The sequence below is a fragment of the Chelonoidis abingdonii genome, chromosome 6, assembly GCF_003597395.2.
Source record: "Chelonoidis abingdonii isolate Lonesome George chromosome 6, CheloAbing_2.0, whole genome shotgun sequence".
NCBI classification, from domain to species: Eukaryota; Metazoa; Chordata; order Testudines; family Testudinidae; genus Chelonoidis; species Chelonoidis abingdonii.
This window is the reverse complement of record NC_133774.1, coordinates 98,235,428-98,250,285: the sequence shown is the minus strand read 5'-3', so window position 1 is coordinate 98,250,285 and position 14,858 is coordinate 98,235,428. Positions and strand designations below refer to the sequence as shown.

The following is a 14,858-nucleotide window of genomic DNA, read 5'->3' as shown; positions in this document are numbered from 1 at the left end:
CGAAAATGCTGCTTCTTGGTGATACGGCAATTTTGGGGTTCCGTCAGTGCCCCCCTGTCGTGGATTCAGACTTGGATTGATATCAGTGTTCTGAGATGTACGAGGGATGGGGAGGATGGGATGGATGACCGTGGTGATGCACCAGCAGTCCTAACCCCGGATTTTTTTGGACGAATCCGTTTCCTGCGTCCCAGCGAGAGCCCGGTGAGCTGAGCGCTCGGTGTGTCACGCTTCTTCTGTTACAACCGATTAACAGGGTTTTGTGCTAGCATTGCACGGGCTTTTGTGCGTCGCGCTTACTGTTACAGGATTCGTGATGTTGGGATTGGAGTGAAGATCCTCCAATATGTCCATTGAATAATCGTGGCGGAACTCAAACCCTTTGCTATATGAGACATTTCTGGCAGCGCTTTCCGTTCCCTCTTAGGTACTTTTCAAGCCTTGATTTTGCAGACTTTTGTCTGCAGGCATTGAGGCTTGTCATGAGGCATTGCTAAAGCAACGATTTGCCTCTGCGGTGTTTGTACGGGTAGTATATCCCTTGTTACCTGTAGAATCGAATGTAACAGGGAAGAATGCGATTTTGCTACTGGCAGGAGGGGGGTGGGAGGAGGGTAGCGCGGTTTTCAGGTTCTGGGGGCGGATTTTCCTGTCCAGCCAACGCGAATGCGGGTGTGTGGGTGATCCTACGTGATCTATATAATGGCGCATGCGGTTGTGGATGTGAAGGGGGGTTGGGTTTCAGGCTCTCTTAACAGGAGCAGGCTCATATAGATCACTGTGTATTGAACGGCGGGAGTCAAAATTTTAAAGCTCGTTACCATCGCGGCGTGACCGTGTTTGCCGTACCTTGGTTGTGTGTGTGCCCCAGTACACAGACACTGCATATTTACACGCTCAATGGACTATGTATAGGATCAATGTGCTCTGTTTTAAGGTGGTGTGTTCTATGTGAAGAGTATATCTTGTCTGTAAAGTATTTTCACATATTATCACCTGTTCCTTGCCATGCAGTGCCATTTCTCAGAAGTCCTTGTCTCCGGGTGTGCTGTGATCGGGGAGGAGGAAGGAGCGCGAGATGAATGTCACAGATTATGAGTAACCGCAGAGAGGTAACAGAATGCTTTGGAGGATGTGGTCGCAAGTACGGAAAGATGCAGTGACCTTGAGAGGGTGCTGAGACCGTTGGAGAGAGACGCTGGATTGTTGCGTTCTCAAGACTGAATCCTCCAAGCATGGTGGAGCTTCAGGAAGAGCGCCAGTAGCGGTGCCACTGCGCCTGTTTAACCCTGCAAGCAGTCCATATCTCCCTCCCAGAGTGTAAGAAGCGTGTGGAGGCTTTTGCACGGCTACTTCCCCCTGCAGAGTTAGAAAGCTGTTTCGCTCTGTCCTTGTACCTTTCCTTCCCTATTCAGACTCGTAGGGACACTTTAATTCTCTGCTTTTTATAGTTCCTTGTTAAGTACATTCGAAGTGGGGGGTGGGTTGTTACGAAGGATTTTTAAGGAGAACTCATGTTTTTAAAGATTGCCTATTTTTTAATGTAATAATATGATTTTAAACGTACAGAATTATTTCCTTCGCCACTGTATGAGAAAGGGGCGGGTGGGTTGCTTCTGATAAGTCATCAATGCGGGGCATCAAGGGGAGCCAACGTCACCTAACCGGGGACCGTGCTGAAACTGTTTTCAGGCTTCTCTGTTTGCGCAGCGCTCAGGTGTGCTTTCTAATCGCTGGTCTTCTGGTGTCGTACTGCAGGCTGGCAGGTGATTGCCTCGTCCCCGCCATAATTGTCTCCTTGTCTCCAAGATTGTGGAGCCAAGCAAGAGCAATGCAAGCGGGACATTTTTGGATGAATGTCTGCGAGTAAGTGAATGATCAGCCGCGACCTTTAATGACGGCAAATGCCTTCTACACATGGCAATTGCTCAGCCTGTTAGTTGACAGTCTGACAACTGTCAGGTGCCCGTTATATGGATTCATGAGCGCATGCTCGGGGTAGGTGGGTCCCAGGATATATAGGATTGAACTTCCAACGGTTTTTTTGGTTGGGAAGTTGCGTGCTGCACGCGTTTATAAGATGTGTCTGGACGCGGCGTCATGACCTTTGGCCTCCACGTAGATGTGGTGAACGTCCTTTGTGGTCACCCCAGTGTTGCGGCAGATTTGAGTACTTGCGTTACGTACTGGGTGCCTGGTGTTTGGGCAGTAGGGTATGAGTTCATCCTATGCGCCACAGTTCGGCACTTTGCGAAGCATCACTATTCACTGCCGTTTCCAGGTTGACTTTGTAAGCAGAGCTTCGATTGCGTTTGGCTACTTGCTATCTCGGCCACAGTAGTTTGCCCATCAAATTGATTCGATGACTGGTGTTTGGCGTGCTGAGCTTTCCGAGGGCTATTGCACTGCTTTCCATGTGAGGCTGCTTTCATGTTTGTATTCACGGCGATTAAGGGAGGGAGATGTCACAGTTTAAGAAATGTCTTACGCATGCGAAGTTTCGCGGCCTGCGATCGTCCCCCCCCCCACCGTCAAAACAATGCGGTCCAGGTCTGTGTTTTTCCCGTGCCCAAATTGGCGTTCATGGGTGTTAGGCCCGTTATTGCAGTAGCTCAAACGCTGAGGGCCGGTTATGGAGATCGCCTCTCTCGTTCATGTGTCCCGCGCTCAGCAATAGTGCTCCTCCTTCCTCCGCCTTTGCAGTTCTGTTCAGTATAGTCAGCCGGGTCGCGAGTGTTTGCCCGGTCGGGATACCGTTTGTTTCAGGGTCCTGATTGTGTGCATTGGGTTTCTCAATGCCCTCGGAAGCGCCAGGGTGTTGCTGCTCAGGCGGGGTGGCTGTACCAGAACCGGAGGCATTTTTTCTGCCATCAGGACTGTGCTCTAACGGAAGTGAATATCAGATAGCATCAGGGAACAGCTACACAGTCACGTCTGAATCGGAAATCGATGGTAGCCTTGGACCATGGACACAAGCAATCGATTTTGTGATCGCATTGTGGACGCGCAAAACCGATTTTATAACATCGGTTTCGTAATATCGGTTTAAACTACTTCGAAATAATCGTGCAGTGTAGACGTAGCCTATGTCTGGTAGTATTAGGTGAGAATATGGATGTAACTGAAACGTAGTGGACTTCTGATAATCCATAGGACACTAATACCACAGTGTAAAATATATAGGAATGACAGACTAGGTTGCCCCAGTGGAGAAGTGGCACTATACACGAAAGAGTCAAATATAGTAAAAATCTTAAATGAATTAAACCATATACTAGAATCTCTATGGATAAATTCCATACTTGAATAATAAGAGTATAGCAGTAGGAATATAATACCGACCAGCTGATCAAGATGGTGATTATAACATGCTCTGGGAGATTAGAGAGGCTATCAGAATAGAAAACAATAATAATGGGGGATTTTAACTATCCCCACATTGACTGGGCACATGTCACCTCAGGACAGGATGCTGAAATAAAGTTTTTAAACACCCTAAATGACTGCTTCTTGGAGCAGCTAGTCCTGGAACCCACAAGGGGAGAGGCAATACTTGATTTAGCCCTATTAATTTCATTAAGGCAGTCCTATCATACCATGTGCCAGCAAGAGGATCTTCAGGAGGGAAGGTGATCTTATATTTGGAGAAGGAAGGGGCAGGAGAGAACCTAGGAGCAGGGCTCAGATGATTTAGGGTTAGTCAGATGAAGAGTTCCTGGTCTGGACACAGGCTAGCAGCTGGTCTCTTAGTATTGTTTGCTGACATCATATCCGTTTACATTTTGAATATAGCTCAAAGTGCCATTTTTAATTCACTCCACTATCCCCTCCCTGATATTTGAAATTGGGAAGCGTAAAAAGTATTGCTATTACAAAAAACATATTAAGGTGATTTCAAACTGAGGATGGTATTATTGTCTTTTGCACAAGGTGGCAGCATAATCTAGCAATTCTTCCACATAGAAAGAATTTTAAAGGCATAGGGGATATACAGTAATTAATAAACAACTCCTTCAGGAATATGCACGATTTAGGTATTTGCAGTCAACTAGGGAGCATGGGCAGAGATAACCAGCTTCCATTTTGAAGGCTAATTGTATGGAAAATTAGTCATAGGGATTGTTCCTAAATGTCATTGGTTATTCAACATCCTTTCCTCTGTTTTTGAGGAGGACCCTCAACAGATTCATGTTAGGGATGGGTACGGGTATTCCACCATCACTATTGGAACTGGCAGGACTTCCACCAATGGCATTAGGGTTTCTGCAAGTTTCTTTCCTTACAGCTGAGCTGACACTCTCAGCTGCCAATGTAGCTTTCAGACATAAAGAGTGGGGCAACTAGATTAACGAGTTACATGAAAGTAAAACTGGAGTAAGAGTGGTGAATCAGACCCTTATGTTAAACCGAGATTAATCTAATACTGGTCCAGAATCTGGTCTCATTTACACGAGTGTAAACCCAAAATAACTGTATTAAATTTGATATAAACTGGATTTACACCAGTGTAACTAATAAGAATTTGTCCCTCAAGTAATAATAATATGCAAAAAGATGAGGTAACAGAACATACACATACAAACAGCAAAATAAAGAAGACAATATTACAAACAAAGGGACAACGGAAAGGTCTGTCCTGCTCTCAAGACAATGCCAGTTTTACTGCAATACAATTTGTTTCCAGAACAACCAAATATAAACCATTGAGTGTTTGGGATTCTGTAGTTGCTTTTGAGGGCTCTGTTTACAAAGGTATACTGGAATAGTCCACAGAACTGGGCTCAGCAGTTGCATGCGAATTTATTTTTAAGGCTTCTGAAGAGATTTTGAGATGGCTGATTTATATGACATGTCACATAGTTTAGGTATCAGCCTCAATTCTTTGCTTTGCTGTGGTCCAGTTATGCTGCTCCAGTGATGCAAGGTGCCATATAATAGATGAAACTGGCCTCCAGGTCCAGGCTATTCCCCTGGTGTTGGTGGTTTCCTGCTTGGCAGAGACTGATGGAATGATTATGCTGTCTCCCTCCCCATCACAGCATAGAGACTCACCAGTTGGGGGAGTATTGTGCATGCTGCCTCTATTCTTATTTGGCCATGGCCATTAAGGGGTCATGTGCTGCCCTGAGGCTGTGAATTCAGGAGACACAAAGTGGCTTAAAGGCACCTTTTCTCTTCCCAGTGCAGTGGTTTTCAATCTTTTTTCATTTGTGGACCCCTAAACAATTTCAAATGGAGGTATGGCCCCCTTTGGAAATGTTAAGACATAGTCTGCAGACCACCCACTGTTCTATGGTAACAACAACATTTTGTGGACCCCTTTGATATAGTCTATGGATCCCATGTTTAAAATCACAGGAAGTATTGGTTAATTAACACATCTTAAAATTTTTGTTTAATCTATATATTGTATTCAACAAAATCAAATCCTATGATTGTGCCTCCAATGTTAAAAAAAACACACCAAAAACCCAGCTGACTGGAGGCATAAGGTAAATCTACACAGCAAATATAAAAACCCTGCAGCAGCAATTCTAAGAGCCTGAGTAAACTAACTCGGTCTTGCACTATGGGGTAAAAATAGCAGTATAGATGACTTTTGGGCTTGGGCTGGAGCCCAGGCTCTGAGACCCACCCCTATCACCAGGTTTCAGAGTCTGGGCACCACCCCAAGCCCAAACATCTACACTGCAATTTTTTGCCCTGTAGTGCAAGCCCCACGAGCCCGAGTCAGCTGATGCAGGCTATGAGACTTGCTGCCTCAAGTCTTTTGTGCAGTGTAGACTTACTGATAGAGGGCCATATCTTCAGATGTGGCCAAGGAATGTTCAGTGCAGCTTGTGGAGGTGGGGGTAGTGGATTGGACTCTAGATGCAAATTAGAGCATTCTGAAAGCTATTCCAATATGCACCAGGTGCCAGCAGTCCCAAGGGACCGTTACAGCAGCTGGGGATCACAGGTGTACAAGGGAGCATTGGCCACTCCTGTTTCCTGGGCCACATACCCTGTTTCAGCAGCCAGAATGGGGATTGGCATAGGAACTGTTAAAGTATCTCCATACAGAATCCTCCTGTAGCTGGTTACATTGGCTTTTGGGCTACTCTGGGCTCCTGCAATGCGAAATGTACTGGAGGATCCAGCCCATAATTTGTTCTGAAAATTCTAAGCTTGTTTACATATCATCATGGCAATAACTAGAGAACGTAGTGTTTGAAGTACAGCAATAAAATAAGACATTATTTAAAATTACATTTTATTAGATAGTTTGGTAATTTTAAAACAACCATATTGTAATACAAAACACACATATAATGTCTTAAGAGTTAACAGATAATGTGAGTTAAGTTTCTTTTTAACATAAATGCAAAATATTTGTGGTTGGCTAAAGTATATAAAAGGTGTGAGTGTAGAAACTGACATTTGAAAAATGAGGCCTGCAGTCCAAACAAAGAGTGCCTCCTCTATTGCATACAAACCAATAGCAGTGTATTTTAATATAATAGTAACTTACACTGAATCACACTGGAACATTGATGGAAGTTCTTTTGTTATGCACATTGATGGCAAATAGATTCATTATAGTAATTAGTCTGGCAAAGAATAGCGAAAAATCCATTCATAAGGAACATTTAAAGTATTACCAGTAAGAGACTACATTTTCCCAAAGAGATTTGTCATCATGAATAATTGCTTTCAATGTGTAGGATATTATTAATATCCAATATTACTTACTTATTTCGAAATATTTATACGTCTTGAAATAAAAACAAAACCCACTTTCTACCCAACACAAAACATTCATTGAATGCAGATTTAAGATAACACAATATCTGATTTTAATTGTGCCCTTTTTACCTTCTTCTCTTTACCTATGCAACAAAAAAGATTTACCAAAAAGCATTAGTATTTTATTGCTTGATCTGTACAACATGGGAAGCTTTATATAATAACTAATATCACATGCAAAAGAGAAAAAAATCCAATAAGAACAGTCTAAGAAGCCCTGAGTCAGTAACTTTGTTACAAAGGCCAAGGACAGGAGTGTGCTGAGTTCTTCCTATATATCGGTGACATATTCAAAATAGTCCAGTATTTATTATTTTACACAAAATGGGGGGGGGGGAGGATTGTGTAGTTTCTCACATATAACTTACATGGTGCTTCATTCATTTCAGCAGAACTTACTTAATACTCAATTTCATTTAAGTCATCAGAATCCCCAGATGAATGCTGAGTAATTTCTCCGATTTCTAGAACAGAAAAGAGGGAAGAGTATTAAGTGTTTCTTTATCACTTTTACATACACAGAACTGAATTACTGTGTTGGACTTTGAGCAAGAGACTGGGCTTACACCCATGTACCATGGGATCTTTACTTACCACAAGCTATCAGAACTCTGGTTTTACATCTCATCCAAAAAATGGCTCCTCCAGCAGCATGGTGGTCCTTAACACCACACTATTGTGGGACTGATTCAGTGTTGACTCGGAAAAATAGCACAGACTCACTAAAATCACTACCTGTAGTACCTAGGTGTCTCCTAAGAGAATTATAAGCAAGTATAAAATTTACCGTTACAGGGTCCAGCCTGGAACAGAATATCATCTATGGCAATGTCACTTCTTATTGACACTCCACGAACTGCTTCAATAATAATCTGTAAAAACAACCCATATGGTTTTCATAAATATCACAGCTAGAAAAAAGTACATCTTTTAAAAAATGCAAAACCCCGATGCAGGCTATTATAAGATATAACGCAACCCCAATGCTGTTCTAAGAAAAAATTATATGTTCAGTGATTAGCATATTTTAATAGATTTCATTCTAATTGGTTAGAGAACTAGGATGCATGTGACACCCAGAAAAGGCCAATCAAATCTCAGAATTTGGTATGGAATTGTTTTGTCCTAAGGATGACTGATAAATAATCAGTTAGTTTTCATGATATAATGCTTCTCTTGTTTTTTCATTGCCTGAGTGTTGTCCTTATCACCCAGGCAAGTTGTGAGGGCAGAAGTTTGTGATAAACCAGCAAGTTTACTCCTTACTTACTCTTACTCCTGTAATTGAATTTAGCTCTTAATAAAAAGCAAATTTTTTCTAATTAATCTCTAAACATTTAAGACAAAATGAACCCATCAGTATATGTTTTCTATTAATAGTTAATGCATTTTGGGGCTAATCTTGCTCCAATAGACATTAGAAATGTTACCACTGACTTTAATAGTAGCAGATGCAGGTTCTTATTCTACACACCACAGTTAAAATCCTGGCCTCATTGAAGTCAATTGCAAAACTCCATTGACTTCAGTAGGGCCAAGATTTCAATCCAGAATTACTGAGGCACAGCCACAAGAGGAAACACAGCAAAAGGGGTCTCTGTGCATTGTTACAAATGTTTTTGATAACAAATAAAAAATTATTTGTTGTTTAAGTTCTAAGTGTATGAGGGATTTTTTTATAAACCAAATATAAGCTCTGATACCCTTGGGTAGCTAAATTCTTCTAAGCCTATCAACAGAGAATTCTTGTCAGCAGAAGTATGAGTTCTCCTTGATAATATGCAATTGTCTCTATTCTGGATAGTTTACAAATTGAATTAAGCATTGCAAAGGAATACAAGGTGGGCATATTTCGTTTGTGTGTATGCATCTGCTTGTTTGTTTCATTTACACAAGGGCCAAGATGGAGCAATTCTGGTGAAAGCCAGAAGGTTCTGAATAGTAAGAGTGTGATAGGATAGTTTATTTTTCATCCAATTTACATAATTTTAGAGGTCCGGCTGTTGGTTAAGGAGTATGGAATAACTGAATCTAAAGATGAGTTGCCAGATGAGGTCACATAATAGATGACCAATGGCTGGATAGATGAAATTGGAAACTAAGGGATGTGCACCGAGACCCACAGAATGTGCATCTTAACCAAGAGAGGTGCATCATTAATGAGTCAAAATTTCAATGAATTGAGAGTTTATTGATCTATAGTGACCTTGAAAGAGAAATCTAAAACCAGTTGTGGAAAAGAAATACAAGCAAAGATGAACAGAAATATTAAAAAGGGACTGAAAGATTTTCTTCCTTTAAGATTTTTATGTGCATATCTATGCAATCAAGGTATTTGGGTCAATAAGGGTCTAAGTCATTTTTGTTGTCATCTTCTGTAAATCAACATACAATTAGATTTAATAATCGTTCATAGTAAAATATTCCAAGTAGCACAACCTTGTCTATTACATCATCTTCCAGCTGTTTCATTTCCTGTTATAACTTGCACCAGTGCATTTCTAACCTTCATATCTGGATATTCAAAATTGGGGTTTGGTTCAAATACATCTCTAAATTTAATGGCAGTGGGGCCCAGACTTTCATAATTATGCACACACTTTCATGGCTCACTTGCAAATGCAATGTAACTGGCATGAGCAAATGACCAGTTGGACTTGCACAATCAATTAATGTAATTACATGGGCAATCATGGTAATTTTGGCTTCAAAAAAGGCATGCAAATATGCCTGCAATGGAAAATGTGCAGTTCAGAAAATCTAGATCTATCAAGAATGATTATTATTCGGGTCCGGTCCCATGAGGTGCTGAGGGTCCTCAAACTGCACTGAAATTAACCTGGAGTTTAGGGCAGATGGCGCCTCTCAGGACTTGGCCCCTAATTGGCAGTTACATCTTCAGCTCAAGCTTTGTGCCAAACTCAGAAAGCCACATACTTGAAGAGGCCTTGAGAATTGTACCATAGTTTTGCAATTATGCCAACTCCAGAGAAGGTTGTTTTGCAGTTGGAGAAAATAAAACATTTATGAGCTTGAGATAAAATTGAGATCTAGAAGATATAGCTAAGACCACCGGCAAGAAAGGGTGGAATGATATCATTTAACTTAATATATACAAAAACAGACATGATCAGTAATATAAATTGAGACATTCATGTTTGCAACCCACTTATGACTGTATCTGATATATTCCCTCCCTCTTATAAATTGGGAGAAGTTCTCCAGTATTTCACCTTGCTCAAATTAAATGCCACACGCAGCACCAGTCAAGAGATCCTGAACAAGAAGCATCTCAACACTTTCTCTGTCATAGACAGAAGAGGACCCAAGCTCTGAATAGCCTCATGAATTTGATTTCCTCCCTCCTCTAAAATCTCCAGCTCTCATTGAAACCCCACCTATGTCAGTTTTTAATTCTGACTTCAAGTGGAGCCCAGTCTCTGAGCTAAAAAATGAATCCCAGAGAACAGTGCAATTTAATCTTCCATGTGGCTCAGTCTTTTGCTTACCTGATGGTATTTATCACATTCATATTCTATCAGTCCCCTTAGCCATGTGATGCTCTGTTCACCTCTCCTTCTCCATAAGAGGGTTTCTTCACTATCACCTTCCTTTTTAACATAAACATTTAACAATCCAGTCCCAGCTCCATGCATGTGATAGAAAAATGTCAAGCACTGCTTTCCAGAGATCCCTCTTAGTGATCTTGAAGTCAGACGTGCTTTCTGTCCATAGATCATATTGGATGCCTCTATGTACATGTAGTATCCTTAAAAAGATACAAGACCAAATAGTAGTAAAACAAAATGGTTCTTTCTCTCAGTATGTTCAATAATAAGCCTGTGTGTGAAACCTGTTTAATAAATGCACGCTCTTGCTCACAATACAGTTCAGAAGTGGATGACTCTGTGTTAGTTATATAGTACAGCAGAGTATATAAATGATTAATGAAAAATATTTTAAAATTAATATACACTAAATGAAAAAAGTGTACACAAAGAAATAATCTAACATGAATGCTGATAAAGGGATAACATTGGAAATAATAAAGGTCTGAAGTATATAAATGTGGAAATATATATTTAAAATATACACTGTTTAAAATTTTTGCTTATGCAGTAGAGTCGTACTGGTGGAACTGAGCGGAGATTTTTTATCCTGGTTTATAGTACTTGAGTATAGCAAGAAATATTGATTTAGATCAATCTCTAATAATTCAAATAATGCCATGAATTTAACAGAAGTAGAGATTTAATTATGTTAATATATGGACCAAATTCTGCCTTCAGATGAATGAACAGGGATCTTTCTGACTGCAACTCTTCTTAACCCAGGGGTATGGCATGAGGGAGGCAGAATTTCACTGATCTGAGAGTTTATTGATCTCCTGGAGTACAATGGGAGTTGTGTACATGCATCAGAGGTCAAAATTTGGCCTATATTTAGAATTGCTGCTTTTGATAAATCTAAGGAATAAAAATAAGTCTTTGCCATGGAAGACATCAATCATGTGTCTGTTTCAGTGAACAAGATGTAAAGATAGGAGTGGAGAGAACTGATTAGCCAGAGTGCATAAAGGACTATGCTCTGAAGTCTAAATTGTGGGACAATTGGTTATTAATTGGCAAAAGACAAATGATTCTTCCTCTGAGGGCCATCACACAGCTATTTCAAGCTGGAGCATACTGATATATCAGAGTACTGAGAAGCTTCCCAATGTCCCATCTGTTCTGCATGGAAACTATATTGCATGTTGAGGCACACTCCACCAGTAACTAGTAAGTTAAAATTTTGCAGCAGCTGTTCCTGTGGTCCCACTGCTCCCTTCTTGTCATGTTGGCAAGGAAAAGCTGCCCTTCCACCCCTATGAATAATAGAGTTTACAACACTTTTGAGGAGACAGGGAATTCTTAAGGATCAGTGAGACAGGAGGAGAGCAGAGAATGGCAGGAACAGCTGGCAGATGCTCTGAATGTCTTTGATGATATTCAGAGTCATATTATCTAAAATCATTCTGAAGAGGTCCTCTGTGGCCAAGATTTTTTTCTTTTTTCTTTGGTGGTGAGTAGCAGCAGGAGAGAGGAGAGAAGATGAGCAGGGGTGGAAGAGTAGATGAATATCTACAGCTGCAGATCTTCAAACAAAAGCGCACTCCCTGTAATCTGTCAGAGGAAATTCCCAGGGCTATTATACAGAACTGAATGCATGCTGGTTATAGAAATTTTAACTATTGTTTTGTGTAAAAATTATTCTTGAAGTAAAAAGCCATCCAAACTCAGAACTAATGTCATTAGAGTAAGTTAATATAACAAAGCAATAGAGTCCTTGGTTTCAGTTTTGAGAGCCAAATCAAGTTATAAACTAGATGGAATGTCTAGATCTGATCTAGATTTCATTATCCCATGTTTGTAAAGTTCCCAGTATATTTGGATGAGCTAAATAAGTGAAACAATGATCACCATTTTGAAAAATATTGTTACATGACAAAATTAAGACTGACAGACCAAAATTACTCTCTTTCAGCCCCTTTGAAAATCCTCTTGACTGTCTCAATGGTTAGTGGTTTATACAACCAGACAATAGATCTGAGTTCAATTTCTGCTTCAAAGATCATGAGCACTTTGAATAGAGCACACTCAGTTTCTAGGGTGGAGAATCTCTCTACAATGTCTCCTTCAGCAAGTAGATGGGTTCAGTCTTGGGAAATATGGGGCCTGGAATATGTGCTAGAAAGGGGATAATAGATAACACCATGTAGAAAATCCGGCTGGGGGAGAAACAGTAAACAAACCTGCGCCCTACATTTATTTATGACAGTGATTTTCAACCAGTGGTCCACAGACCCCTCGGGGTCCAGAGACTATGTCTAAGATTTCCAAGTGTCCACACCTCCATTCAAAATTTGTAGGGGTCCAGAAATGAAAAAAAGGTTGAAAACCACTGCTTTATGACAATACAGCCTGGATATGAAACAAAACAAAGCTGGAAAAGCTGATTTAGTGTAGTCCTTTTAGATTACTATATATAGAAAAGGAAGGCTGTATAGTACAGTGATAGTCTACACATACCTATACAGGTACCACACGACATTTAAAAAATATTCAGTCAAATGGATTTATAAAAAACACTTGGAAAAATATTTACCCTGTCTTTCTGGCTGGATTCATGCAAATCTGGTTTATGCAAAAGAAGTGGGTGTTAAAGATGGCAAAGACCTACTGGTATTAGGTCATTAGTTCATAGCCTGCCAGACTAGGATTGTTTCCTATGCTACATTTTCTAGCATTTTTCTCAATTTTAAATGGACCAAGAAATAAGGCTTCCATCATTTCCTTTTGGAGACTATTTCACAGTATTGAAGGCATCATCATTAAGACATTTTTTCCTGTTATTCAGCCTAAATTTTCCCTTTGCATAATTTAACCATAACAACTGCATCAAATATGCTCAAACTTATAACCAATTTGGTTGCTTCCATTTTTCATTTCTAATATCATAGCAGGAGTTTGATTTGAGCTTTGGCATTCCTGAAAGGTATTAATACTTCTGTCTACATGTAGCACTGGCTAGCATTGATTGTGGGAGAACATAATTGCTTTGAAGACTGAAAACTACAAGTGAGGTTAAAACTCTTCCATGTATATTCTTAGTTCAATGCTCAGGGCTTTGGCCATGTAGTCCACATTGACATAAAGCGAAATTGTATAGCTGAAGCTCTATAAACAGTCAAGACTATTCTCTTCCTCCATTAGCATCTCTTTCCTTTCCTGCATTAACACAGAATTTTCCAATTCTGCCCAGGACGTAGCTAGTGGAAGGGCTTTATTAAGAAATGGAAAAGTGATGTTCTGCTGAGTATACATTTCTTCTGTGCACAAATATCCTTCTAGACAGAGTGTGATTAGAGAGAAGGCAAGGCTCTTATTATTTTGTTAACTAGAAACAAAATAGTTTTGTAGGTGCTCTTGAATGCAGCTGTATAATACTCTACATACTCAATTGAAACAACTATGTTTAACGATGTTAGTATGGTTTAAATTCAGTTGTACACAGACAGAGTTATAACAATGTTTGGCAAGTCATTTTGGACAATCCCAAGCTGTGTTATAATCAGGCAAAAAATATGTTCATCATAGCGATCAGAATTGTTATAATTCAACTCAGCTACTGAGTTTAAGCTTTATTGCATGAATTTCAGCCCTGTGCAAGAGGCCCAACAGAAGGCACCACTTAAGTCTGCAAAAGTATTCGGAGAGTTTAAGCAGTTATGAGCTGGGTGAAACCTTACTAAGGGTTGAACTCATCCTTCAGTTGATATATCTTTAAGCAAAAACCCCACCAAAGACAAAAGGTGTGCATGAACCTGCCCAGGAGTTTGTGGCTGAGGCAGGGATGGGAAAACTTTTTGGCCCAAGGGCCACATCTGGGTGGGGAAATTGTATGCAGGGCCATGAATGTAGGGGCTCAAGGCAGGGGGCTGGGGACTTGGGTGCAGGAGGGGTGCGGCAGGAAGCTCAAGGCAGGGAGTTAAGGGACTCAGGGCAGGGGGATGAGGTGCAGGAGGGGTGTGGCAGGGGCCTCATGGCAGGGAGTTAAAGGGTTCAGGGCAGGGGATTGAGGTGCACGAGGGGTTTGGGGTGTGGGCTCCGGCCTGGTGCCACTTACCTTGAGCGGCTCCAGGGTGGCAGCAGCACGCAGCAGGGCTGCCCTAGCCCTGTGCTGTTCCCAGAAGTGGCCAGCATGACCGGTAGCAGCTCCTGGGGGTGGGTCGGGGAGCCAGCTCCGCTGCGCGTTGCCCTTACCTGCAGGTACCATCCCTGAAGCTCCCATTGGCAGCGGTTCCCCATTCCCAGCCAGTGGGAGCTGCAGGGGGTGGTGCCTGCAGGTGAGGAAAGTGCACAGAGCTCTCTGCTCTCCGCCAGGGCCCGCATGGTGCCGGCCTCTTCTGTGAGCGGCACAGGGCCAGGGCAGATAGGGAGTCGGCCTTAGCCCTGCTCCGCCATGGGGTTGGCGATCCCATGGGCTGGATTAAAAGCCCTGACAGGCCGGATCTGGCCTGTAGGCCATATTTT

General features: G+C 41.4%; 1 protein-coding gene across 2 annotated transcripts in view; it reads right to left on the bottom strand.

Moving 5' to 3' along the window:
* Positions 1–6,272: 6,272 nt before the first annotated feature.
* MAMDC2 (MAM domain containing 2) overlaps positions 6,273–14,858 on the bottom strand; it is a 107,500-nt gene continuing 98,914 nt past the window's right edge. Inside the window, exons 12-14 of one of the 2 annotated variants that reach the window (XM_032798155.2) lie at positions 10,296–10,555; positions 7,574–7,658; positions 6,273–7,250 (exon numbers count right to left, since the gene is read on the bottom strand). In XM_032798155.2, the coding sequence (XP_032654046.1) occupies positions 7,186–7,250; positions 7,574–7,658; positions 10,296–10,555 (410 nt within the window). In that variant the 3' untranslated portion in view covers positions 6,273–7,185. Of the gene's footprint in view, positions 7,251–7,573; positions 7,659–10,295; positions 10,556–14,858 lie in introns of those variants that run through there. The other variant, XM_032798156.2, reaches the window with a different exon arrangement.